We start from the raw sequence: 26,593 nt of genomic DNA, 5'->3' as shown, positions 1-26,593 counted from the left end.
CTGCTACTGCTAACAATTAAGCAGCCATCGAGAACAACCTCATTCCTTTACACCCCAGAATTATAGCTTGTCACAGTACAGCCATATACAAGTAGTCATTGCAGATTTTCCCCTTTTGTGGCCCAACACTTCTCCTGATAGCTGATGTGCACATCTGTAGATACAAGGGACTACCAAGCCTTCACCTGTGAGTATCAGCATTCTCAGAGATGCTCCAAAAAAGCTACCAGACAGACGTATGCTTGGCTGTGACCCATAAACTGGGTGCTGTGCAACTCTTCACAGGTGCTGGTACCTATAGTAGAGTGAAATGCATACTGCTTAAAACCCACCCTTCCCTTGCTGGCTCAACCTATTGCTGGGACTGTTTACTCCCAGATCATCTGGACCACAGTCAAGCTTACATGCCTGTGCTGATGAGCCCTTGCCTTCCTTAATCTGGGATGTGTCACAATGACAATATAGAATTAGAAGAGGAACACCTAAAAACAAAATAGTAAATAATACAGGTGAGAGTCAGGAAAGAAAAGTACCGAGTTTGCATTATGGAAATACTGAAAGGAAAATTAAATTCTCTGACAGGAAAAAGGGCTTGTGGAAAGAAATGGAAAAAAACAGGGATGGTCTACTGGTAAAAGAAAACAATGCGTGGGTGGGAATGGGGATGTATGATGAGCATAAAAGACTATTTGAATGCCAGAAAAAGGGATAAATCACATCTGATGGCCTAGTGTGACAAAAGGAAAAGCAGATGTGGCAAGGGGTAAGGGGTGGGGTTATGGGCAAAAGAAAAGTACAGTTTTGTACCTACCATAAATGTAGATGTTAGAGGATCCACATTGCTGCAGTCATAACCTGTGGGTAGTCCGCTGTCCTCGGTCGGCCCGAATACCAAAGAGTTAGGCTGACGTCGGTCATAGTCGCTCAGATCTGACGTCAGTACGCAGTGGTACTAAAGCGCATGACCGACGCCATATCCTCAGTCTTTATTGCCCCAGATGTCAGAAGGCCTAAAAAAAGAAAGGCCATAGCCAAACATAGAAAATACCCAACTACCAGTTACAGAAAAATAATCACCCCAAAAACAACACAGCAACCCTAAACTACAGAGGGGAAGGAGGGAGGGTAAATTGGACTGCAGCAATGTGGATCCTCGAACATCTACATTTATGGTAGGTACAAAACTGTACTATGTTCTTCGTCTCACATTGCTGCAGTCATAACCTGTGGGTAGAATCCCAAAGCAAAGGTAAGGGAGGTTGGCTAAATCAAAAAGCACTAGGAGCTGCTAACATGCCCTGTAAAACTGCAGTGGCAAACCCAGCCCTAGATTTGGAATAAAGAGGGAGATGGTAATGTTTAGTAAAAGTGTGCACTGAACTCCAAGTAGCTGCCTCCAAAATATCCTTAGTAGCTACTCCCCTTAAAAAAGCAGTAGAAGTAGCAGTAGCCCTAGTGGAATGAGGTCTAATCCCAGCCGGAACCTCCTTTCCATGATGAGAATAACAAAATGCAATACAATGGCTAATCCACTTAGAAATAGTTTGCTTTGAAACAGGTTTTCCTTGTGAACCCAAGGCAAAAGAAATGAATAACTGTTGAGACTGCCTGAACCCTTTAGTTCTGCTCAAATAATAACGTAACTGCCTGTGAATATCCAAAGAGTGCAAATTTTTTTCCCCTTTATTTTGGGGATCAGCATAAAAAGTAGCCAAATGAATAGATTGGTTCAAGGCAACATCAGAAACAACTTTAGGCATAAAAGTAGGGTTAGTACGTAAGGATACCCTATCCTTATGAAATATTAGGAAGGGTTCAACTCCATTAGAGCCTGTAATTCAGATACCCTCCTAGCAGACGTAATGGCCAACAAAAAAGCAGTCTTCCAAGACAAAAACTTCAACTCAGCTGTAGCAGCAGGTTCAAAAGGAGGTAAAGTCAGCTTTTCCAACACAAAATTGAGATCCCAGGAAGGAGTAGGAGCTCTACGTGGGGGTCTTATATTCTTTGCCCCTCTAAGAAATTGCTTAAACAAAGGGTGAGAAAATAATGGTGGGTCACACTCATAGTGAGCAGAAATGGCTGCAGCATGAACTTTCACGGAGGAGAAAGACAAACCCTTGTCTAATAATTCTGTAAGGTACTGTAGTGTAACACTCAAATTAGGCCGTGAAACATCAAAGCTCTTTGCTGTGCTCCAAAGAAAAAATCTCCTCCATTTATCAGCATAAACTTTTCTTGTACTAGGCCGCCTGGCTTCCAAGATGACATTTAAAACTTGCTGAGGAAGCTGCGACCCCCCAGGGTCTAAAACAGAATATGCCAGGCTGTCAGATGCAGGGACTGTATCCTGACATTGAGGAAATGATTGCTTGCCTGAGACAAAAGGTGTGGAATTGTTGGCAAAGGCCAAGGAGGCTCCCGAACTAAACTCCTCAGCAAAGGGTACCAATGCTGACGTGGCCAATCTGGAGCTATAAGGATCATGCAAGGCTTGTCCTGTCTGACCTTCAAGAGCACCTTGGGAAGGAGAGGCAGAGGAGGAAAGGCATAGACGTGAAGGTTGTTCCAACTGAAAGATAGAGCATCCACTTTCCAAGCTTCTGGGTGAAACATCTTTGTGCAAAATTTTGGCAGTTGGAAATTTTGTGGGGATGCGAACAGATCTATGTCTGGAGTTCCCCAAGCCACTGTCAACTGTTGAAATACATGGGGATCCAATTTCCACTCGTGGGGATCCACTAGTTGCCTGCTCAAAACATCTGCTAAGGAGTTCTGTGCTCCTGGCAGAAACCTTGCTTGAAGAGTGAGGTGCAAACTCAGAGCAGTCTCCCACAAAACCATAGCTAGTCTGCAAAGAGGGTAGAATGGGTTCCCCTGCTTGTTGATGTACCACATGACTGTTGTGTTGTCTGTTTGAATCAACACCTGTCCCGGTTGAAGTAGATCCTTGAAAGCCATCAGAGCAAATTGGACTGCTAACATCTCCTTCATGTTGATATGCAAATGCTGTAGTCTGGGAGGCCACGTGTCTTGAACCCATCTCCCATTGAAATGTGCTCCCCAAGCCATGTCCGAGGCATCTGTCGTTAGGATCTGACTGCCTCTGGTCGGGTCACAGAGAGTCCCTTGTTTAGGTGACATTCCTGAGCTCACCACAAAATTCCTTTGGATGCAAGGTATTATCTGAATGACAGTGTCCAAATCGTGGCAGTGTTGAGTCCATACACTTTTGAGATACCATTGTAGCTTCCTCATATGTAGTTTGGCATTGGGAAGTACCAGAATACAAGATGCCATGAACCCCAAGGCTTGAAGGACTGTCCTTGCAGTCAGCCTGGACAGTAGGGATAATCTCTGAAAGTATAGGGAAGATTTCTTTGTTTGTCCGGGGTCAGAAAAGCCATCTGAGAGGCTGTATTCAGTCTCACACCCAGAAAGCACATGTCCTGAGAGGGTACTAGACTGGACTTTGTTTCGTTCACAGAATACCCTAGGCACCTTAACACTGCCATTACATACTGTAGATGCTGAAGTAGCGTGACTTTGTCTTGAGCAAGAATCAGGCAATCGTCCAAATAAGGATAAATTTGTATTCCTCTTAGTCTTAAGAAGGCTATCACAGGAGCCAGGACCTTTGTGAAAACCCTGGGCGCAGTAGATAAGCCAAAGGGCAATGCAGAGAACTGATAATGAAAAGTACCAGCCCGAAAACGCAGGAACCTCCTGCAGCTGGGCCTGATAGGAATGTGAAGATAAGCCTCTTTGAGATCCAGAGTTACCATCCAGTGATCTTTGCCTAGCAGAGGCAGAAGTTGCTGTAAAGTTAGCATCTTGAATTTTGGGATGTCTAGGTATGTGTTGAGAATAGACAAATCCAGAATTGGCCTCCAAGTGTTCCCCTTCTTTGGCACAAGGAACAGGCGAGAATAAAATCCCAGGCCTACTTCTGACGGAGGTACCACCTGAATAGCCCCCATTTTTAAAAGTAAAGAAATCTGTTTGTGAGCTTCCAGCTTTTGCTGAGGAGGTACGTCTGGCATGCCTTTGAAAGGAGGCAAGGTGTGAAAATAAAACTTGTAGCCTCGATCTATAATGTCCAACACCCATTTGTCCTGGGTGACCAAAAGCCAATTTTGCTTGAAGAGTGCCAACTTTCCTCCTAGAGGAGCTGCCAGACAGGAAGAATCTGGCAGCTGGAGATACAGGTCATTGGGTCTGTTTACGAAAAGGCTGACCCCTGCCCTCACCAGAAGATTGTGCAGGAGAACTCCACGTCCTAGGTCTGAACGAACCCTGAGCATGAGCTCTGCCCCTACCACATCTAGATCTGCCCTTAGACTGGTAATCGGAAGAAGGATATGCCCATCCTTTTGCAGGCCAATTTCTGCTAAACTTAGGGGGCTGCACTTGTAAAAATTCCTTAACTGTCTGCATGGACTTCGCTTTGTCTTCCATTTTCTTCAAAACTGACTTCACAGGAGAACCAAAAAGAACTTCAGATTGGAGGGGAGCATCCAAAATTCGAGCTTTAACATGCTCTGACAAATTCTGATCTTTAAGCCAGGCGTGCCAACGAATAACTGAACCAGTGGCAGCCACCCTGGAAGAAGCCTGAAGAGCATCAAAGCCACACTGCAAGGAATGCTTACCTACCTGATCAGAGGCATGAACTAAATCCTGCAATTCCTTACACTCTATACCCTCAGCCAAAGCATCTACCTTAGATTTCAACTGGCTTAACAGAAAATTCTGGTACTTCAGCATATGAAACTGGCAATTCAAAGCCCTCATAGCTAGTGTGGAAGAGGTATACACTTTTATACCCCACCTATCCAAAGCTCTAGAATCTTTATCCAGAGGAACTGGATTCTTTACTACAGATGCCCTGACACCCTTAGGTCCCTGGCTAATAGTTTCTGGGTCAGCTCTAGGACTCTTATATAAATATTTATGAGCCTCTGGAACTCTGTAGTATCTGTCTGGCTTGACAGGGGCCGGAGGTAAAGAATCAGGATTAAGGGAAGCCTCAGAAAAAACATCCTGAACTACATCCAAAACAGGGGGAATGGCTAAGGGCCTATGCTGTGGTAAAAACAAAAATTCCCCAAGCCTCTTACGAGAATCGGAGAAATCCTGACCTTCCCACTTAAAATGCTCCCTCATGGAATGCAGGGTTTCAGAAAAAGAAAAATCCTCTGGAGGAGAAGCAGAAGGACAGGAGTCCTCTGCATCCGAATCAGAATAGGGAGGAAAATCCTGAATGCCCTCAGCTGAAGACTCAGAGTAATCTGAGGAATGCTCCAAACCCTCCACCTCTGTCTCCACCCTAGGTCTCTTATCTGGAGGGGGCATAGAACCTCTGATTAAAGTAATCAAATCCTCTGCCATTTTTAGCATATGTTTTTTAGGAACAGAGCCTGCAGAACTAGGGCTGACGCCTGTGCCAGAAAGACCAGGCCTAGCTTTAGAAGGTGCTTTAGTGACAGAAGTAGAAGGCCTAACAACCTTATGTAAAGAAGGAACTACAGAAACTTGAGAGGCCCCCTCGGCCTGACCTGACTCCTGAGAAGCCAATTCCTGTAATATTAAAGGCTCCCCCTGAGACTCAGCTGAAACCTCGACTGGATCCACAGATTCCACCGTAGTTTCCAAAGAACCGGCGTCTGGAACGGACGACTCATCCTGCTTAGACTTTAATGATTTATCTTTTCGCTTTTTAGCGGTAGCGGGCGTCGGAGGATCCGACGGAATATTGTAGTTGCACCGCTTACCAAAAACAAGTCTAGCACAATCTAACCTGCGTTTAATGGTGCGCTTATTAAATCTAGGGCAAAAGCGACACCCGACTACGTCGTGCTCAGGGCCCAAGCAAGGAATACAGAGAGAATGGTAGTCCCTATGAGGTATCTGTTTCCCACAAGAAATACAATTATTAACTTTTTCTGACATCCGGATTTAACTGAGGCAAGAAAAGACAAAAATATTCCCCAACGGGGTACTTAGCCCAACTTGGTCTTCGGTCTGAAACTCAGAATACGAAAATTTCAGGACGCCGAACGGCACTTGCAAACGCTGCTTCTGCTTCGGACCATGCGGCAAGAAAGACTGAGGATATGGCGTCGGTCATGCGCTTTAGTACCACTGCGTACTGACGTCAGATCTGAGCGACTATGACCGACGCCAGCCTAACTCTTTGGTATTTGGGCCGACCGAGGACAGCGGACTACCCACAGGTTATGACTGCAGCAATGTGAGACGAAGAACATCTACTGGGATTGCGGAGATGCAATGAAGAATTTAGGAACAAGCATATGACTTTACAAGAGGGAAGGGGGAACGAGTTCTTCCTGATCCGTTTCATTCTGAAGTATTGAAAGACTTCCTCCCCACCATATTCACAGAATAGTGGCAAGGCAGAGTGCCATCATGGGAAGACACCGCTGGTATGAATGGGGGCAATCAGACAGATGGAAACTGTCAAGGGCAGAGGCAGTGCAGGAAGTCAAAAGTAAGGCAATAATATACACTGTTCATAATCTATTTCCCTGGGTGTTACAAGTTGAAAAGGGTACTCAATGAATTACTGAAAGAAAATCACCATTGTGGTGAGGCAAAATAAAGGCAATGGCAATTCCTTTGTAGGAAAGTAGGTTTAGGAAGAACTAACATAAGCATGGTAGCCTCGCTTCTTGTCCCCTGCATATGTCGGAGACGCAAGTCAGCATGATAAGCTAGTGAAGTTCTTGAATGGCAGTTCCTTGACTGCAAAATTACACAATGATTTCACACAGCAGTGGTTCTATCAGTGTAGCACATTTCTGTTCTATGACTGGATCCTCACCTGGTCAATCAAACCCTGCAGATGGGGTATATCAGGAGTTCAGCAAGACCCCTGACCCTTTGCCTCACAAGGGATCACAAAGGAGTAGTACAATACTAAAGGGGACATGAGACACTCAAAAACAGACTAAATTAGAAACAGACTCTCCAATCAAAAACAGAGAGGTACTGTTAACTAGGAGCTGAAATTAAGCAGCCATATGGGTCTCTCCTGTTAACATACAAGTGTCCAATGTCACACTGAATTGAGAGATCAAAACCCGTCTCACAAGTTGATGACAAATACACCAGATGGTAACCAAAAATAATGGGGAAGGCAGACCCCAAAAATATCTGTGGGAGCTGGCAGCTGGGACTCAACATACAAAACTAAAATGTTGTGTACTTTGGAAAGAGGAAGACAAAACAATTAGCTTTGTTAGGGTGACCATAAACAGAGCACAGAAAGAAAAGAATTTGGGGATAATAACCAATCCAAGCCAAACCATGCTATTCAATGTGACAAAAGTAGTGGTAAAGGCCAATACGCCATTGAGGTGCAAATAAAAAGAAATGGAATCAAGAGAGGCTGAGGTCATTCTTCCACCATATGGAACACTGACATGACAACGTTTAGAGAACTGTGTATATTTCTGAAAGTTGCACAGGTAAAGGAAACTAAGCTGACAGAATATAGAGTGGCTTGGTTATAAGCAGATAAATGGAGTATCATTTAGACATACCTCATTGTCTGAAGATAATTAGGAAGAACAGTGTTAAAAAGGAAAGCAGCATAGGGGACAGATGGCTGCTGGAAGGGTCTGCTTCAATCTGGATTTGAGAAAATTCTATGAATAGATGGGAGTCTGAAATTTACTGCTACTGCCTGGGGCAGCAGCACATTATAAGTCATGGGAGAGGATGCAAAAAGTACAGTTGTGTACACTTACTATAAATGTAGATTTTCAAGTGTATTCACTGTTGCAGTCATTACATTTGGGTTATCTGCTTGCAGGTAGTCCTCCGTCGGCCTGATTATCAAAGTCTTTGGTCCTGCATCAGTTGCTGTCTGATCTTCCATGACGTCAAGTAGTCCAGGGGTATAAAGCATGCAGCCAACACCATTACATCAGTTTTTCTTGCCCCAGATGTCAGGTGCCCCCATAATGGGAAGCAATTATATACAAGGTTACACTTCCAACAAAAAGCAAATACACCAGAAAGCTTTAAGCACAGTAAGCAAGAATAGAGACATAGTCATCAATAGAAGTCAGGGGGGCTGGAGGGTGGGTAACCAGGACTGCAACACTGGTAAGTGTACACAACTGTACTATGTTCTTTGAGTTTCACTGTTGCAGTCATTACATTTAGGCAGATACCCAAAGCTAAGGAAGGGAGGAGGCAATTAGATAACATTACGGCCAGCTATAAGGCCCTGCAAGACTGCAGTGGCAAAACCAGCTCTGGATTTAGAAAAAAATGGCAAGTGGTAATGCTTGGTGAAGGTATGTACAGAACTCCCGGTAGCAGCTTCTAGGATGTCCCTGGTAGGGACACCTCTGAGAAAGGCTGTAGAGGTAGATGCAGCCCTGGTTGAATGTGGTCATATCCCCTGTGGGGTAGGTTTTCCATGGTGCCTATAGCAGAAATGAATGCAATGGCTTATCCACTTAGAAATGGTTTGCTTTGAAATGGCCTTCCCCTCTGCCCCTGCAGCAAATGCAACCAGCAGCTGTTCACATTTCCTGAGGCTTAGTCCTGTCCAAGTAAAATCTAAGTTGTCTGTGCACATCCAAGGAGTGCAGTATTCGTTCCCCTTTGTTCTGTGGATTAGAAGAGAAGGTTGGCAAATGAATGGACTGATTAAGGGCCACACTGGATACCACCTTGGGCATAAAGGAGGGATTGGTCCTGAGGGACACCCTGTCCACATGAAAGATGACAAAAGGCTCCACTGCCATGAGGGCCTGTAATTTAGACACCCTTCTTGCTGAAATGATGGCTAGAAGGAATGCTGTTTTCCAAGAAAGGAATTTCAACTCTGCATTTGCAGTTGGCTCAAAGGGAGGTAGAGTGAGCTTTTCCAATACAAAGTTAAGGTCTCAGGCTGGAGTAGGGGCTCTCCTGAGTGGTCTTAAGTTTTTGACCCCTTTGAGGAATTGCTTCAGCAGTGGATGAGAGAAGTGGGGTGGCTCTGTATTATAATGAGTTGAAATGGCTGAGGCATGAATTTTGATGGAAGAAAAGGAAATGCCCTTGTGAAGCATCTCAGTTAAGTATTGAATAATTTGCGGTAAATTGGGCACAGTTGTGTCCATCCCCTGTGTTTGGATCCAGGAACAGAATCTTTTCCATTTTTCAGCATAGGATTTTCTAGTACTAGGCCTCCTTGCCTCCAGAACGACATCCATCACTTGCTTACTGAGGGATGGTAACAGAGAGATTATGTAATTAGCCAGGCTGCAAGGTTCAGGGTTTAAAGCTGTGGGTGCAGAATCTGGCCCTCCTGCTGGGAGGGCTGGGGTCTGAGGCAGGTGCCATGGTTCCAGAAGTGACACACTGCGCAAGAGAGGGTGCCAGTGTTGCCGTGGCTAGTCTGGTGCAATAAGTATTGTCCTTGGTTTGTCCTGTTTGATCTTTAGTAGCACTTTGGAGAGGAGAGGCAGAGGGGGAAAGGCATAAATGGTTTTTTCCAGGTGAAGGGCAGGGCATCCACTTTCCAAGCTTGTCTGTGGGGAGTCCTTGTGCAGAATTTGTCCAATTGGTAGTTCTGAGGGGAGGCAAACAGGTCTAGCGCTGGGCTCCCCCATTAGTTTCTCAAAATGTTGAATATCTTTGATTCCAGTTTCCCTCGTGTGGGTCCATGAGATTTCTGCTTAGTTTGTCTGCCAGTGTATTTAGCTTGCCTGGCAGAACTTGAGCTTGTAGATACACTTGGTAGCTCAAGGCTGTGTTCCACAGAGCCATGGCTAGTCTGCAGAGAGGGTATGAGTGGGTTTCCCCCTGCTTGTTTATGTACCATATAACAGTGGTGCTGTCTGTCTTTACCAATAACTGTCCCGGAAGAATGTGGTCCTTGAAGACTGTCAGAGCATTGTGTACAGCTAACATTTCTTTTTGACTGATATGTAGGTGCATTTGACTCTGGTTCCATTTGCCCTGAATGCACTGCCCTGCCAAGTGAGCCCCCTCCACGCATAGTCTGATGCTTCTGTTAGGGTTTGGGCGACAGGGGGTAGAGTGAATGGCCTCTGCCCACCACAGAAACTCTGTCTTTAGACAAGGTACGATAGGAATCATTGATTCTAGGTCCTGAGAATGTTGACACCAAAGCCTTTTTAAATAACATTGTAGTTTCCTCATATGCAGTCTTGCATATGGAATTAGTAGAATGCAAGAGGCCATGAACCCCAGGGCTTGCAGTATTTTCCTTGCAGATAGCTGGGTCTTTGTGGCCAGTAGTTTGAAGTAGGCTTCTCAAATTAACTTGTTTCTCTGGCGTGAGGTACACCATCTGGGAAGTCATATTCAAGCTTGCACCCAGGAATATAAATTGTTGGCAGAGTACCAGATGTGATTTCTTTTCGTTATGTGTACCCAAGAGAAGTTAGCAATTTCTTTACAAATGCCAGACGATTTAATAGCATGTCATAGCTTTCTCCTGAATTGGTCAATAGTCCAGGTATGGGTATATTTGAATATTTCTTTGCCTGCAAAATGCAATGACTGGAGCTAGGCACTTTGTGAATACCCTGGGTGCAGTAGATAAGTCAAAGGGCAGTGCAGAGAACTGATAGTACATGTAGCCTGGTCTGAAGCGTAGGTATCTTCTGCAAGATTCCCTTATTGGGATGTGCTGGTAGGCTTCCTTTAAATCCAGTGTTGCCAACTAGGCATTTTTGCCTAGCATGAGAAGCAGATGATGAAGAGTTAGCATTCTGAATTTTGGGATTACAAAAAGAGTGTTTAGGATAGACAGGTCCAGGACATGACGCCAGGAATTGTCTTTTCTGGGTACCAGGAAAAGTCTTGAGTAGAAACCTTGCCCCCATTCTTCTTCTGGGACAAGCTGAATAGCCCTGATGCTTAGAAGAGAGACAACTTGCTTTTGAGCCTCTGCCCACTGATCTGGGGTACGTCTGGCCAACCGTCTAGGTTCACAGGTTGGTACTAGGCTATCAGCCCTAGGGCCTATACAAGCCTAGCCATAACAATTCCCTGGTTATTTCTTCCCACACTATTTACTTCCCTGGATCCTTGTCTAGCAGGGTGACTGACATGATCCCCTGGGTGAATTTCCTTTCTCCCATCCAATCGTCAAGGTTCCTTTTGAAGAGGGCCAAAGAGGCACTCTGCTTGACATGTATGGGCAATCTATTCCAGAGTCTGGGGAGTCTCTGGGTCAGGAACCTATCCCTCCAGCATGTTTTGTTTATTGTGATGACAAGGTTTAGATCCCTGAAGCATCTGGCTGTGAGGGATTGGGATTTCTTTAAGTGTAGCATGTCCAACAGCTCTGGGTTTGACATGGCCTTGTATGTTGAGCAGAGATCGCCTCTGAGTAGACAATATGCGACAGAGTATAGCTGGAGTTTTTTAAGGCGGTCAGCGTAGGGCATCTGCTTTAGGCCTGTGCTTCTTTTAGTGAGGTATTTCTGCGGCCTTTCCAGTTGTTGTAGATGTCTTGAGTAGTACATACCAAACGGGGTGCTGTATTCTATAATGGGTCTAATGAGGGATGAGTACAGTGGGACAATGACCTCCTTTTTTCTGGATGAAAAGCCCTTAGTGATGAGGTGTGCCACATAGAAGGATTTCCTGACTGTTGTGGCGATGTGGTTATCGAAGGTGAGACCACTGTCCACCTGTGTCCCTAAGTCTCTTATCACACGTTCGGTGTTTAATGTACTGCCACCTATATGGTAATTTACGGGTACATGTTTTTTTCCCAAAGGGGATAACTATACATTTCTTGGCATTGAGCTTGAGCCCATGGCTCTGGCACCAAGCATCTGTTTCTGTAAGGCCCTTATGTATCCACATCATTTGGGGATTCAATAATGGCTCCCAGTTTGCAGTCATCTGCGAACTTTGTTAGTCAGAGTCCCTTAGTGTTGGCCTGTACTTCAGAGAAGTAGATGCCAAACAAGAGCGGTCCCAGGACTGAATCCTGAGGTACTCCACTTGTCTGGAGCTGGATTTGGATTCGGCTAATTTTACAGTGTGGGTTCTATCAGTAAGCCAGTTAGCAACCCATTGGGTGACGTAGGGATTAATGTCAGCTTAGTAAGTTTATCTATGATTCCAGAGTGGGGGGTGGTGTCAAAGGCCTTGGCAAGGTCTAGATAGGCTGCGCAGACCACCTTACCCTTGTCCATGGCTCTGGAGAGGGTGGTAAGGAGTGGAAGTGGAATCTGTATCCTTGAGAAACTAGGTTTAAAACCCATTTGTTTTGGGTAATGAGTTCCCAGTTTTTTGCATGCAGGGCGATCTTTCCCCCTAAAGGAATAGTCAGTTGAGCAGGGCTTGGAAGGTTTAAAAAGTTAAATCATTGCGACAGTTTACCATAGGGGGTGTCTTACTACTCCCATCTTTGAAAAAGTGGGAGCTCCCCACTGCTTATGCCTGTGAGTGCCTTGGGACTGAAGCCTGGGTGCTCTGCTGGTTCTGGGTTTGAACTGAGACTGCCTGGAAGAGGCAGGAAAGGACCAATTCTTAGAAGGCCAGTGCCTACTAAATCTGGAGGCTGTACTTGCAGGAAATCTTTAACAGTTTGCATAGATTTAGCTTTTTAAGTACTTCTGCTTTGTTGCAAAACAGGCAGTCTTGGGTTAAGGGAACATCCAGTAATTTAGCTTTAACATGATCTGGCAAAGATTGCTCCTTAAGCCTAGCATGCCTTCTAAGTACAGACCTAGTGACAGCAGCCTTGGAAGATGCCTCTAATGAATCAAAACCACATTGCAAAGTATGTTTTCCAACTTTTTCAGCAGAATGCATTAAATCCTGTAATTCTTTATGTTCAGCACAGTCAGGAATCAACATCATTTTCTGTTTAAGCAATCCAATAATATGCTGCTGATACTTTAACATATAAAACTGGCAGTTTAAGGCCCTAATGGCCAAAGTTGAAGAACCTTCTTACCCTATCTGTCCAGGGCCCTGGAATCTCTATCAGAGGGAGAAGGGTTTTGGCAGTAGTAGCCTTAATGTCTTTGGGTCCCTGTGAATGGTCAGAGGATCCGCAGTAGGATTCTTAAAGAGGAACTTGTGAGAGTCAGGTACTCTGTAATACCAGTCAGGTTTTCTGGGAGCTGGAGGTAAAGTGTCAGGGGCCAGCCTAGATTCCAAGAAGGCATCATCTACAATGTCCAGTACAGGAGGGATAGCTAAAGGCCTGTGTTGAGGTAGGTGTAAGAATTCCCTAAGCCTCTTTTTGGAGTCAGAGTAATCCTGGCTTTCCCAGCGGAAATGCTCCCTAAGAGTACGCAAAGTTTCACCAAAGGAGAAGTCCTCTGGAGGGGAAGGAGAGGGAATGGAGTCCTCTGCATCAGAATCCTCATAGGTAGATAAGGGCAACTCCTGGTCAGAGAAAACAGAAATTTCAGAATCCTGATCAGAAGAATCAGAAGGAAAATCAGTTCTAGGTCTCGAGGGAGAAGGGTGGCTTCCCCTGATTAGAGTAATAATGTCTTCAGCCATTATTTGTTTTTTAGGCATAGGGGCCTGACCATGCAGTCTGGGCATCTGTTTTCTAGGCATGGATCAAGTTTTAGGCCTTGAAGAAGAAGATAGCATCAGTTTAATATGCAAGTCAGAAGGCCTGAATACACCCTCAGAAGCCGGTGCCCACAGTCGAAGAAGCAACTCGTAGAATACCAGACTCTGAATGGGTCTCAGTAGAGGCCGGCGAATCTGAAGTAGTGGGTATCAGGGGCTGCGAAAGCACCTCACTGAGTACCAGCGAACTGGTGACTAGCTTAGGAGAAGCATCGTTGGCAGCTTTGGACCTATGCGGTCTGTCTCGGTCTTTATCTTTGCATTTTTTCAGAATGTTGGTAGTCGGCTGGCTTACCGAAGCCATTTCTGGATAATTGAACAGAGTACCAAAATATTTAGATGCGAAAATGAACAGACGACGAATAGTTTGAGGTTTGAATAAGCACAAAACTGACAGTGAGGTGTGTTGTGGTCCGGGCCTAAACAAGGAATGCAGTATGAATGAAAATCTTTATGAGGTATTTGCTTTCCACATGAAATACAATTGTTAATTTTTACTGACATTGGTTTAGAGCAAGAAAAAGGATCCCCAATGGGGTACTTAGCTGAAGACTTCGGATCTGACACTCGAAAATGAAAATTTCAGGAGTCGGCCGACTGGCACTTACAAACTGCTTCTGCTTCGGGCACCGCACAGCAAGAAAGACTGATGTAATGGCGTCGGCTGCATGCTTTATACCCCTGACTGCCTGACATCATGGAAGATGAGACAGCAACCGATGCAGGACCCAAGACTTTGATAATCAGGCCGACTGAGGGCTACCTGCAAGCAGATAACCCAAATGTAATGACTGCAACAGTGAAACAAAAACATCTGCTTGTGGCCTGCAATGGCTCAGTAAAGCAAATGGAAAACAACTGTCACACAATCTATACAAGTCTTTCTCTGAACAGTTTCCTTGAATAGAAATGGCAACAGAATAACAAAACATCATATGTTTTGTGTGAGCAAGCCCCTGATTCACCATACCTGCTATTGTTATACTCAAATACTGAGTTGCCAAAACTCAGAGAGAGAAATAACCCTCTCAAATTCTTGCAACCCTTTGGGCATGCAAAACTTTGAAGGAACTGGTCTGGCACATATAGAAGAACTAATTTCAGCTCAAGTAGCTGACCTGCTATTTATTTTATTTTATTTTACATTTGTTGACCGGGCTAGTCTAACTGGATATATGTCCATTTTCAGTAGAGGCCCGGGGAGAAAAGCTCCAAGGAAAAAACATACAATTTAATAGAGAGTAACATCAAGACAGTTTTATACAGCAATAATAATACAATAAAAGCAGTCTTACACAGCAATAAATTTAGCATAACATGTTAAGCTAAAGAAATTCTTAAAAGAATACAAAAAACAGAAGAATTAAAAATTGTTTTTTTTTTTTTTCAATTATAACCTACTCTTACTAGAAACAGGTCTTAGAAGGGTAGTATATTAAGTAGGTTAAAGTATACTACATTTACATTTTACATTTGTTGACTGAGCTAGTCTAACTGGATGCATGTCCATTTCCAGTAGAGGCCTGGGGAGAAAATCTCCATGTATTTGTACAGAGTAAACAGATGGTAAAAGAATAGAAGTTATACAGTGTTGTCAAAAAAAAAAAATCAAAAAATTATAAGATAATACAAGAGTTTTAACAAATACTGTAGAATAGAAATCCAGTTCTTTAAGGTACAGAGATAACTTTTTACATATATACATAAAATTTGTGTACTATAGGATATATTGTTAATTTGTAATAGGTAGTAGATGAAGGAAGGGTGAGAAGAGTAAGTGGGGGGAGGGCAGAATTAGTCAGGGTTAGTACAGGAGCATAGCCAATGAATATTGAGATATGGTTTTAGTTGTTTTTTAAAAAGAAAAAGAGAAGTCTGAGCTGTGATATTGGAAGGAAGTTGATTCCATAATTTTCCTACAGAGTTGGAGAATAAGGAGTCACCTGCTGAGTTGTTGGAGTTAGTAGTATTAATCAGCAGTTTGTTTGAGGAACGTAGATTTTTGAGATTGTTATAAAGTGTGATGAGGCTAGAGAGTATAGGAGTGTTGCTAGGTTGATACAGGGTCTTATGAGCTATTGTAAGCTGGTGAAATTGAAGCTGGCTAAGGAATTCTAGCCAGTTTAATTGTTTAAGATTAAGGCAGTGATGGGTTCTGAAAGGTGAGCCTGTAGCAAATCTAGCAATATTATTAAAGGAAGTTGTTAGTTTCTTGAGGTTGTTTTTTGAGATATTAGTATAAATGGGAGCGGCGTAGAGCAGAGTGGATAAAAGGTGAGTTCTAGCTATAGCAGACCTAGCTTCTGGAGTAAGAAAGGGTTTGATTCTGTACAGGGATCCCAGTTTCTTATTAATTAACTTTATTGTAGTGTTTATGTGTATATCAAAGTTTAGACTGTTGTCAATTGTTATTCCTAGCAGTTTAGTGGTAGGTTCAGGTGAGATAAGGGTACCATTATTAGAAGTGAGATTGAAATGTAAAGAGATGGACTTTTTGGTTGGGGTGAAAAGTAGCAATTTAGTTTTTTTGGGATTTAGAAGGAGGCAGCGGTGGGAGAAAGTACAGTTTTGTACCTACCATAAATGTAGATGTTCGAGGATTCCATTGCTGCAGTCCTGACTATTGGGTATAGTCCGCGTCCCGTCGGCCCGAATACCAGAGTATAAGGCTGACGTCGGTCAGGGCGCATTAGACTGACGTCAGTACGTCAGGGTACTAATGCGCATGACCGACGTCATATCCTCAGTCTTTTCTTGCCCCAGATGTCAGAAGACCCTAAAAAGACAAGTCCCAAAATACCTGCACCAAAAACATGTACAATATATACAACAATATATACAAAAATATAAGCATGTACACTCACCTACACAACCACCCCTAAACACAGAGGGGAAGGAGGGAGGGTAAATTGGACTGCAGCAATGGAATCCTCGAACATCTACATTTATGGTAGGTACAAAACTGTACTATGTTCTTCGTTTTCCATTGCTGCAGTCCTGACTATTGGGTAGAATCCCAAAGCAGAGGTAAGGGAGGCTGGCAAATCATAAAGAAGTAGGAGCTGACAACATGCCTTGCAAAACAGCTGTGGCAAAACCAGCCCTAGACTTAGAGTAGATAGGAAGGTGATAATGCTTAGAGAAAGTATGCACTGAACTCCAAGTAGCTGCTTCCAAAATATCCTTAGTTGCCACCCCCCTTAGAAATGCTGTAGAAGTGGCAGTAGCCCTAGTGGAATGAGGCCTAATCCCAGCTGGAATCTCCTTGCCATGATGGGAATAACAAAATGCAATGCAAAAGCCAATCCACCTAGAAATAGTTTGTTTTGACACAGGCTTGCCCTGTGAACTCAAAGCAAAAGAAACAAACAACTGCTGAGACTGCCTAAAATCCTTAGTCCTGCTTAAATAATAACGCAATTGCCTGTGTACATCTAAAGTGTGCAAAATCTTTTCCCCTTTATTTTGAGGGTCTGCATAAAACGTAGGCAAATGAATAGTTTGGTTTAAAGCCACACTAGAAACCACCTTAGGCATAAAGGAAGGATTAGTGCGTAATGATACCCTATCCTTATGGAAAATCAAAAGGGCTCTACTGCCATAAGGGCCTGCAACTCAGACACCCTTCTTGCAGAAGTAATAGCCAACAGAAAAGCAGTCTTCCATGACAAGTATTTCAATTCAGCAGTAGCTGCAGGCTCAAAAGGTTGTAGAGTAAGTTTTTCCAACACAAAATTGAGATCCCAAGCAGGAGTAGGAGCTCTACGTGGGGGTCTTATATTCTTTGCCCTCTAAGAAACTGCTTGAACAAAGGATGCGAAAACAAAGGTGGGTCACAATCATAGTGAGCTGAAATTGCTGCAGCATGAATCTTAATGGAAGAGAAGGACAAACCTTTGTCCAATAACTCAGTAAGATATTGAAGAGCCACACTCAAATTAGGCTCAGAAATCTCCAAATTCTTTGCTGTACTCCAAAATAAAAATCTCTTCCATTTTTCTGCGTACACTCTCCTTGTACTAGGTCTTCTAGCTTCCATAATCACATTTAAAACTTGTTGAGGAAGTTGAGACCTGCTGTGTTTCAACACAGAATATGCCAGGCTGTTAGATGAAGAGAATGAAGCTTGACATTGAGCAGATGACCGTCCTTCTGAGATAACAGATGAGGAATCAAAGGTAAAGGCCATGGGGGCTTCTTTACCAGACTCCGTAGTAGTGGGTACCAGTGTTGCCGAGGCCAATCTGGAGCTATCAAAATCATCCTTGGCCTGTCTTGTCTGACCTTTAATAGTACCTTTGGAAGAAGAGGCAGAGGTGGAAAGGCATACACATGAAGGTTTTTCCAACTGAAAGACAGAGCATCCACTTTCCAAGCTGTGTGATGAAACCCCTTTGTGCAATACTTTGGCAGCTGGTGGTTTAGTGGAGAAGCGAACAGATCTATGTCTGGAGTTCCCCATGACACTGTCAGTTTCTGAAATACATGAAGATCCAGTTTCCACTCGTGGGGATCCATGATTTGTCTGCTTAACACATCTGCTAAGGAGTTCTGTGCTCCTGGCAGAAACCTTGCCTGAAGAGTCAGTTGCAAGCGTAGCGCAGTCTCCCATAAAATCATTGCTTGCCTGCATAGAGGATAAGAATGTGTTCCCCCTTGCTTGTTGATGTACCACATGACAGTTGTGTTGTCTGTTAGAATCAACACCTGCCCTGGAAGAAGTAAATCCTTGAAAGCCATTAATGAAAACTGGACTGCTAACATCTCCTTCATGTTGATATGTAGATGCTGTAGTCTGGCAGGCCACTTGTCTTGTATCCACTTTCCATTTAGATGAGCTCCCCAAGCAATGTCCGAGGCATCTGTCGTTAAGATCTGACTCGCCTCTGGCCGGGTCACAGAGAGTCCCTTGTTTAGGTGACATTCCTGAGCCCACCACAAGAATTCTTTTGAAGGCAAGGTATTATTTGAATGACAGTGTCCAAATCCTGGCAGTGCTGTGTCCATACATTTTGAGATACCATTGTAGCTTCCTCATATGCAGTTTGGCATTGGGAAGCACCAGAATACAAGATGCCATGAACCCTAATGCTTGAAGGACTGTCCTTGCAGTCAGCACGGACTGATGAGATAGTTGATGGAAGTAAAGTGACAGACTCTTTTGTTTGTCCGGGGTTAAAAAGGCCATCTGGGCTGCTGTATTCAGTCTCACACCCAGAAAGCACATGTCTTGAGAGGGTACTAGACTGGACTTTATTTCGTTCACAGAATACCCTAGGCATCTTAGCACTGCTATAACATATTCCAGATGCTGTAGAAGGTCTTCCTTTTCTTGAGCCAGAATCAGGCAGTCGTCCAAGTAAGGATAGATTTGAATTCCTTGAAGCCTGAAGTAAGCTATCACTGGAGCCAGAACCTTTGTGAATACTCTGGGCAGTAGATAAGCCAAAGGGCAATGCAGAGAACTGATAATGAGAATTTCCAGCTCGAAACCGCAGATACTTCCTGCAACTTAGCCTTATAGGCACATGAAGGTAAGCTTCCTTGAGATCTAAAGTTACCATCCAGTGATCTTTGCCCAGCAGAGGTAAAAGCTGTTGTAACGTCAACATCTTGAACTTGGGAATGTCCAAAACGTGTTGAGGAGAGATAAATCCAAAATTGGTCTCCACGTGTTCCCCTTCTTTGGTACAAGGAACAGGCGAGAATAAAATCCTAGGCCCCTTTCTGATACAGGGACTGGCTGAATGGCCCCTATCTGAAGTAACTGAGAAACTTGCTTGTGAGCCTCTTTTCTTTGTGGAGGAGGAACGTCTGGCATGCCTTTGAAAGGGGGCATTGTATGGAAATAAAATCTGTAACCGTGGTGAATGATATCCAACACCCATTTGTCTTGAGTAATTAAATCCCAATTTTCTTTGAAAAGAGACAGTCTTCCTCCCAAAGGAGCTGCCAGACGGGAATCTGCTGGCATCTGAAAAGACAGGTCATTGGGTTTGTTTACGAAAGGACTGACCCCTGCCCTCACCAGAAGTCTGAGCAGGTGAACTCCCTGTTCTAGGCCTAAAAGAACCTTGAGCCCTGCCCCTACCACGTCTAGACCTACCCCTAGACTGGGAATCATAAGCAGGATATGTCCACCCCTTAGCAGGCCAATTTCTACTAAACTTTGGTGGTTGCACCTGCAAAAAATCTTTAACAGTTTGCATAGACTTAGCTTTGTCCTCCATTTTCTTTAAAACTGCTTCTGCATCGGACCATGCGGCAAAAAAGACTGAGGATATGACGTCGGTCATGCGCATTAGTACCCTGACGTACTGACGTCAGTCTAATGCGCCCTGACCGACGTCAGCCTTATACTCTGGTATTCGGGCCGACGGGACGCGGACTATACCCAATAGTCAGGACTGCAGCAATGGAAAACGAAGAACATCCATTGTTCTACAGTGCTGAAGGCTTTTTGGGTAAGGGACTGAAGTTCGGTTGGTGAGGTAGCTGAGCAGATTAAGGTAGAGTCATCTGCATACTGAATGCAGGTGGAGTATGGAATAGCAGATTGCAGGTCGTTAATGAAGATAGAAAATAAGAGTGGGCCTAAAATAGAGCCTTGTGGGACACAGAGGGAGATTGGAAGGTGATTAGATAGTTCATTGTGCCAGAGTACAGCCTGCTGATGGTTATTAAGGTAGGATGTAAACCAGTTCAATGTAGGATGTAAACCAGTTCAAAGATAGAGAATCAAGTGAAAGAGACTAAGTGTATGCAGGAGAAGTTGGTGGTTAACCATGTCAAAAGCTTTGGATAGGTCAATGAAGACAGCTGATGAAAGACAGTTGTTACGGTTGTTACTGATGTAGTTTGAGAATGATAGCAGGGCAGTGGTGGTACTGTGGAAAGGTCTGAAGCCATGTTGGCAGTTAGCAAGTAGGTTATTTTGGAGAAGGTAGTTGAGAATTTGTTTGTGGATGCATTTTTCCATAATTTTGGCTATAGGGGATAATAATGCTATTACACGATAGTTGGAGAAGTCATTGGAGTTTCCCCCTTTATGTAGTGGGATGATATGAGAGATTTTCCAGATTAATGGGACATCTCCTTCGTTTATAGATCTATTTATCAGAATGGAAATAGGGTAGGCAATGGCCTTAGCTCCTTTTTGCAAGAATTCTGCTGGGAGTTTGTCTGCTGATGGGGAGGTAGGTTTTAACTTTTGGAGAAGGGAGGAAATGTATGAGGTAGAGACAGGTTGGGGGTGGAATTGAGGGGGTGGATTAGCAGAAGAAGTGGGTAGGTTAGATATATCAGGTGATAGGTGGCCAGCTAGAGTTTGGATGGTATCTGTGAAGAAAGAATTGAAGGAATTTGCAGTTTGTATCGGAGTTTTGGGGTTAGAACCTTGAGGATTGGGTGTAATCAATTGACCTGGGTGGAGAAGATTATTAATACTAGTCCAGAATCTTTTTGGTTGTCTGAGAGAGGTTTGCTGTAGTTGGAGATAATAACTCTTTTTATCTAGCAGGATGGCTCTTGTGAATGAGAAACGGAAGGTAGTTATTAAGCAGTGAACTACAACATTTAGATAGTCCTGAAGGCCACAGGTCTTCCATCTGCATTTTCTTATGGGCAGTGCTGGGCCTTCTCCATCAACAGACATTTGCTGCCAACACTCCTGCAGACACTAACTGACACAGCTGCATTTCAGGGTTAGAATAATGCATTAAGAACAACCACCCCTTATTCAAAGAATTTGCAGTTTAGCTAGCTGAGCAATTGCTGTGGAACTGGCTGGCTACAGTCCTACAAGGTTTGCAGTCACCATGGGTAGCAAGCTATTCAGGCCATTCTCTAACAAGCTGGAACAACAATAACTACTGCCAAACTAAATGTGCAGATTAGAGGACTCTGCACGTATGAACTGAAATAATACTGTTTGCAACCAGACTATGAGTATATTATTAAGGCTTTCAGTCTCTGCTAGACTCTGTAAGGGAGGCACAGACTTAAGTATTAAATGCACTGTTAGCCACTGCAGGACAGAGAAGGAAAGTTGCCTGGGCATCAGTAGTGGAGCATAAACTTCTGGGAAAGTGGAGGACATGCTGTTCTGTGTGAGACAGCTATTCCACTAAACTTTAAGTATAAAACTGCTGTGTCAACTTTACAGACACTATAAAGCACACTTTTTTTCTGAAATTACAAACTTCAGCTACTACATGTCATTAGGGTTAATGGACAGATGGGGAGGCACTGCTGAACTACGATCCTACATGAAAATTATTGCCTAATTATCCGATGTACAAACATTATACTATCAATGACATAATGGCATGACAGTTAAGCAAACACAGCAACTAGCAGGAAGGTAAACAGACACAAATATACAGCTCTGGGCACATAATACAAGCATTACATTCAGATTCTCATATTTAACAATTTCCAGCACCTATGTATTTACAGATACAGCTGACTTACAGCATGCTATATCAAAGAAGGAGCACTTTATTGAAGGCACCCAGAGATTGGAGGATCCAGTATCAAAGACCACAGTGAAAGTCTGAGGTGGAGTGCCGATGGAGATCTCCCCATAATACTGCGCCTGAAAAGGAGAAAAGTAAAGTTACTATTATGGATTAAGCTATTAAAAATCAAAAGCAAAGTTATCATTGATTGTATTATCCTGTTAAAGACAAAGTATGGTTTTGCTAATGATTTTTTTTTGACAGTTCACTAGTTTTTCCTTCTTACTAATATATACACTGCAAGCACTTAAAAAGTAGCACAGTGAATAAAGTCCTTATTCCTTCTTCTAGGAAGTCTTTGCCCAGCCTTCCTCTTATTTTATTTTGTAAGATTTGTTTTACTGTTCATTTCCTTAGTGCTCTTGCTACAGCTGATCTCCAGCCCACCAAAACCTATTGCCAGTTATTTTTCTCATTCCCCCATGTACAACCACTTACGAGTGAGAGTTGTGGGTGGCCTGGGATTTTGAATCATAGTATATTGCAAGTACTAGGGTTTTCTTTACACCTGCATTCCCACAATGTAGCAGGCAAGGAGTTGATGTAATGCACATAAAATACACTTTTGTGGGTTAGCTCTAGCCTCAAACTAGGCTGTCTTCCAGAAACCCGTTAGATATTTTCACTAGGGGAAACAAGGCAGTGCAGCTAGTCCTGCCAGACTATCTACGAACAGGGAGTAAACTATAGAAATCAAACCTGGGCCACTTACAATGAAGATCAAAGGTGCCATTTTGCATCAGTAGGACAAATTTGACAGACTTTTGAACAGAGAGCAAACTTTCACCCTTCCAACCAAAGAGAAAATTCAGATTTAGCATTTGCTTTACTAGATATATGCAAACCTCCCACTAAACAGCAAAGCGTTCTTACTGTAGTTGATTTTGTCACTATCAATGTGTTAAAAAAGGCTTGAAATTTTGTAGATTAGCACCTAAAACATGACCTAAAGACACACTGCAATTCCATACTTTAAATAATCACCATTAGCAAAGCATATGTGAGAGGACAGCAAAATGCTTGCTAATAATTGGCAAGTCATCTGAAGTATACATATCTGTTTAAAAAAACAGCCAATGTTACAGATTTCACTTTAAGCTACAGCCCAATTGTCTGACAAAGTCAGCGTGCCACAGCCTAAAATTTCTGGAACAATGGCTTCATGGATCTAAATGCATATTCATGCAAATGACAGTGAGCAGATACCACACCTTTGATGAAAATCATTTTTAACTGTTTGGAACAACAATCTACTCCCTAACCCCATCATATTCAGTCCCCACTTCCTTAACCTCACCTATCTTACCCACTGGTGCCTAACTCAGCTAGAATGCCATCTTTTTTCTTCTTTATCTTCATATTCATACCCCAAAGCATATTTCTGTCATCACTTTTTCCTCTGAAATATCAGTATGGAAAAGTACAAATCACTTGGATTTCATTTTATACATGTACTTGGCAATGAAGGAACTGCTGCATTACAAACAAGGAGTCCTAGTAATGCCAGTGAAAACAGACCTTCAACCACTGGTACTGTGTAGTTGTTGCACATAATCATTACACAGACGACATACCTTCAATTCACTTCCAAGCATGTCGTCTCTAAAGGAGCATGTGTTTTTGGCAAATGCTGTTTGTCTGACCTACAACACAGTGACACCTTAATCAGTGAAAGCAACTTTCAGTGGACATGTGGTGTTGCCCTCTCTCCATTACTGTGGGACATGAAGTTAGTATATACAAGATGGGGGGAAGGGTTCCTCCACATATGGGGTTTACAGGGGAGGGAAGCTTGTCCCTTGCTAAAATGCTTTAGTTTTGCTTTTGATGAAAGTGACTTTCAGCGTTTTCTTGCCATTCTGTCAGGACAAACAGCATTCATTAAATAATTACTCCTTCTCCAAGCCCCTATGTAGCCTCAGCTACCATCACTTTGCCACCTGCTCTCTTGAACCATGCAGGTGTAGCAAGCAAATTCCACTTTATACTTACAAGCTCTTAGTTGTTCGGGGGGGGGGGGGGGTAGCACTATCACTTGAAACTGGACACATCTCTCAAAATGCTGCCCCTCAAGCACTTAAAAAATGTAATCAACATTTTCAGTTGTTCCCACTAAAAATATTTAAGACAATGTTTTTATACTTAGCAATATTATACCTATTGTTGAAGACATTCATTTGGACAGTTGGAGACGTACAGTAATATGACCTGAAATAAAGCCATGATGACATGATGCTCAGGAAAAAAATGTACTCAGTAGAGTACAAAGAGTATGCCTGGCTACATACACCCTTCTGTATTACAGTATCCAAACTAACAAGACATTACAGATTCTGCACCAGTCCAGTAAAGTAGTATCTTCTTATGCCAACCATGCATCTGCACTCTTCTGTCTACCAATTCTGCCTCATTTGTCTTCAGTATCACTCCACCTACCTGCTCTTTTAAAGTTCTGTATGTGATTCATGTACATGACCAGTTTATAGGCATTACTCCTCACTCCCTACAATACAGTGCATATTCAGTACCACTGAATTTTCCCCACCTTCACTACACTACAGAAAATATGTAGTGCCATAGAGCTTTCCCTCTCACTCTTAAAAATCTAGCATGTCTACTGTACTGCCATAGGGCTTTTTCTTCATCCACCACCTTCAAGTATATAACCATTGCCATGGGGCTTCCTCTTCATCCCTCACATCGCAGTACATGTCCAGTGCTGTACACCTTTACTATTACTCATTATGCTCCAGTGGACATTATGTGCAGTAATCCCTCCTCTTCCTTACAAATCCGCAAATCAACCCTCCCCCCATCCTGGTATGAACATACTCAATCTCATGACTCTTTAGAAGCATGAATATTAGTTATGTACTCACCATAACTTGGTATCTGTGTTATCCATAGTAACCATTCATCACATATGGGTCTGGGATCAGACATCGGATCCAAGCCAGCACACTTAGACAACAGCTTAGCTGAAGCTCCTCCCCTCCCATGATGCTCTACTGCCCACTAACCCTTAGATCGAGTTTGCCCTGGAGAAAAACAGATAAAACCTGCCACCAGCAAAGGTCCACCAAATCCTGCCAATCCTTCAGGAAGGGGGAAGGAGGGTGGGATTGTGATGAATGGTGACTACGGATAACACAGATACCAAGTTATGGTGAGTACATAACTAATAATGGTGAGTACATAACTAATAACCTGATGTTATCCTAGTCACCATTCATCACGTATGGGTCAGAGTCCCCAGCTACCTAACATTCTCGGGTGGCCTCGTGGCATGGCATGCCGAAGGACAGTGGAGCCAAAGGAAACCCTTCCGCTACAAATTAGATCCAGTTTGTAATGAAGGTACAAGGGGAAGAACAAGTTGCTGCTGCACAGATATCATCCAAGGACTGATGGGCTGAAAAGGCCTCTGAAGTAGCCACTGACCTGGTAGAATGAGCCCAAAAGTACAGGTGTGTACAATTACAATAAATGTAGATGTTCGAGTGTATTCACTGTTGCAGTCATTACATTTGGGATTATCCCTGCCAGGGTAGCCCTCAGTCGGCCCGAACACCAGAGGCTTAGTATTTCTGCGTCGGTTGCCGTCGCTCCAGGACTGACGTCAGGTCGTCAGAGTTATAAATTAAAGCAGCCGACACATTACATCAGTTTTTCTTGCCCTGTCAGGAGCCCCCAAAAGGGAGATAGGTTATGGTGGAAGAACACCACCAGTAGAAAGTAAATACCGAAACATCCTTGTACGGATAGAGATAGATAGAAAGAACTTGAGAGAGAGACAAGGGGGATGGAGGGAGGGAAACCAGGACTGCAACAGTGAATACACTCTAACATCTACATTTATGGTAAGTGTACACGACTGTACTATGTTCTTCGTGTTTCACTGTTGCACTCAACACATTTAGTTTGATTCCCAAAGCTGAAGAAAATGGTGGAGACAGTCAAGAAGACTGAGGGCTAGCTAGGATGCCCTGCAAGACTGCTGTGGCAAAGCCTGCCCTGGATTTGGAGAAGATAGGTGGGTGTTAATGCTTGGTGAAGGTATGAACAGATGTCCATGTTGCAGCCTCCAGGATGTCCCTGGTGTGGACCCCTCTGAGGAAAGCTGCAGAGGTGAAGGTTGCTCTGGTAGAATGTGTCCTGACCCCCTTGTGGGGAGGTTTCCCGTGGTGCTTGTAGCAGAAATGGATGCAGTGTGCTATCCTTTTGGAAATGGTTTGTTTGGATATGGCCTTGCCCTCTGGTCCTGTAGCAAACCTGACTAACAATTTATCAGTCTTCCTAAATGATTTAGTCCTGTCTAGGTAGAAACTGAGCTGTCAGTGCACATATAGAGAGTGCAGAATCCTATTCCCCTTGTTTTGTGGGTTAGGGAAAAAGATGGGCAAATGAATGGATTGGTTGAGGGCCACACTGGACACCACTTTTGGGATGAAGGATGGGTTAGTCCTGAGGGA

General features: G+C 43.5%; 1 protein-coding gene across 2 annotated transcripts in view; it reads right to left on the bottom strand.

Moving 5' to 3' along the window:
• NAPSA (napsin A aspartic peptidase) overlaps window positions 1-26,593 on the bottom strand; it is a 776,864-nt gene that overhangs the window by 442,163 nt on the left and 308,108 nt on the right. For both annotated transcript variants that reach the window (XM_044059077.1, XM_044059078.1), the window contains one exon: window positions 22,075-22,198. In XM_044059077.1, coding sequence (XP_043915012.1) covers window positions 22,075-22,198 — 124 coding nt within the window. The remainder of the gene's footprint in view (window positions 1-22,074; window positions 22,199-26,593) is intronic.

This window comes from Protopterus annectens, chromosome 17.part0 (assembly GCF_019279795.1).
Source record: "Protopterus annectens isolate FY-2018-M chromosome 17.part0, PAN1.0, whole genome shotgun sequence".
Taxonomy (NCBI): Eukaryota; Metazoa; Chordata; order Ceratodontiformes; family Protopteridae; genus Protopterus; species Protopterus annectens.
This window is presented reverse-complemented; position numbering and strand designations above follow the sequence as displayed.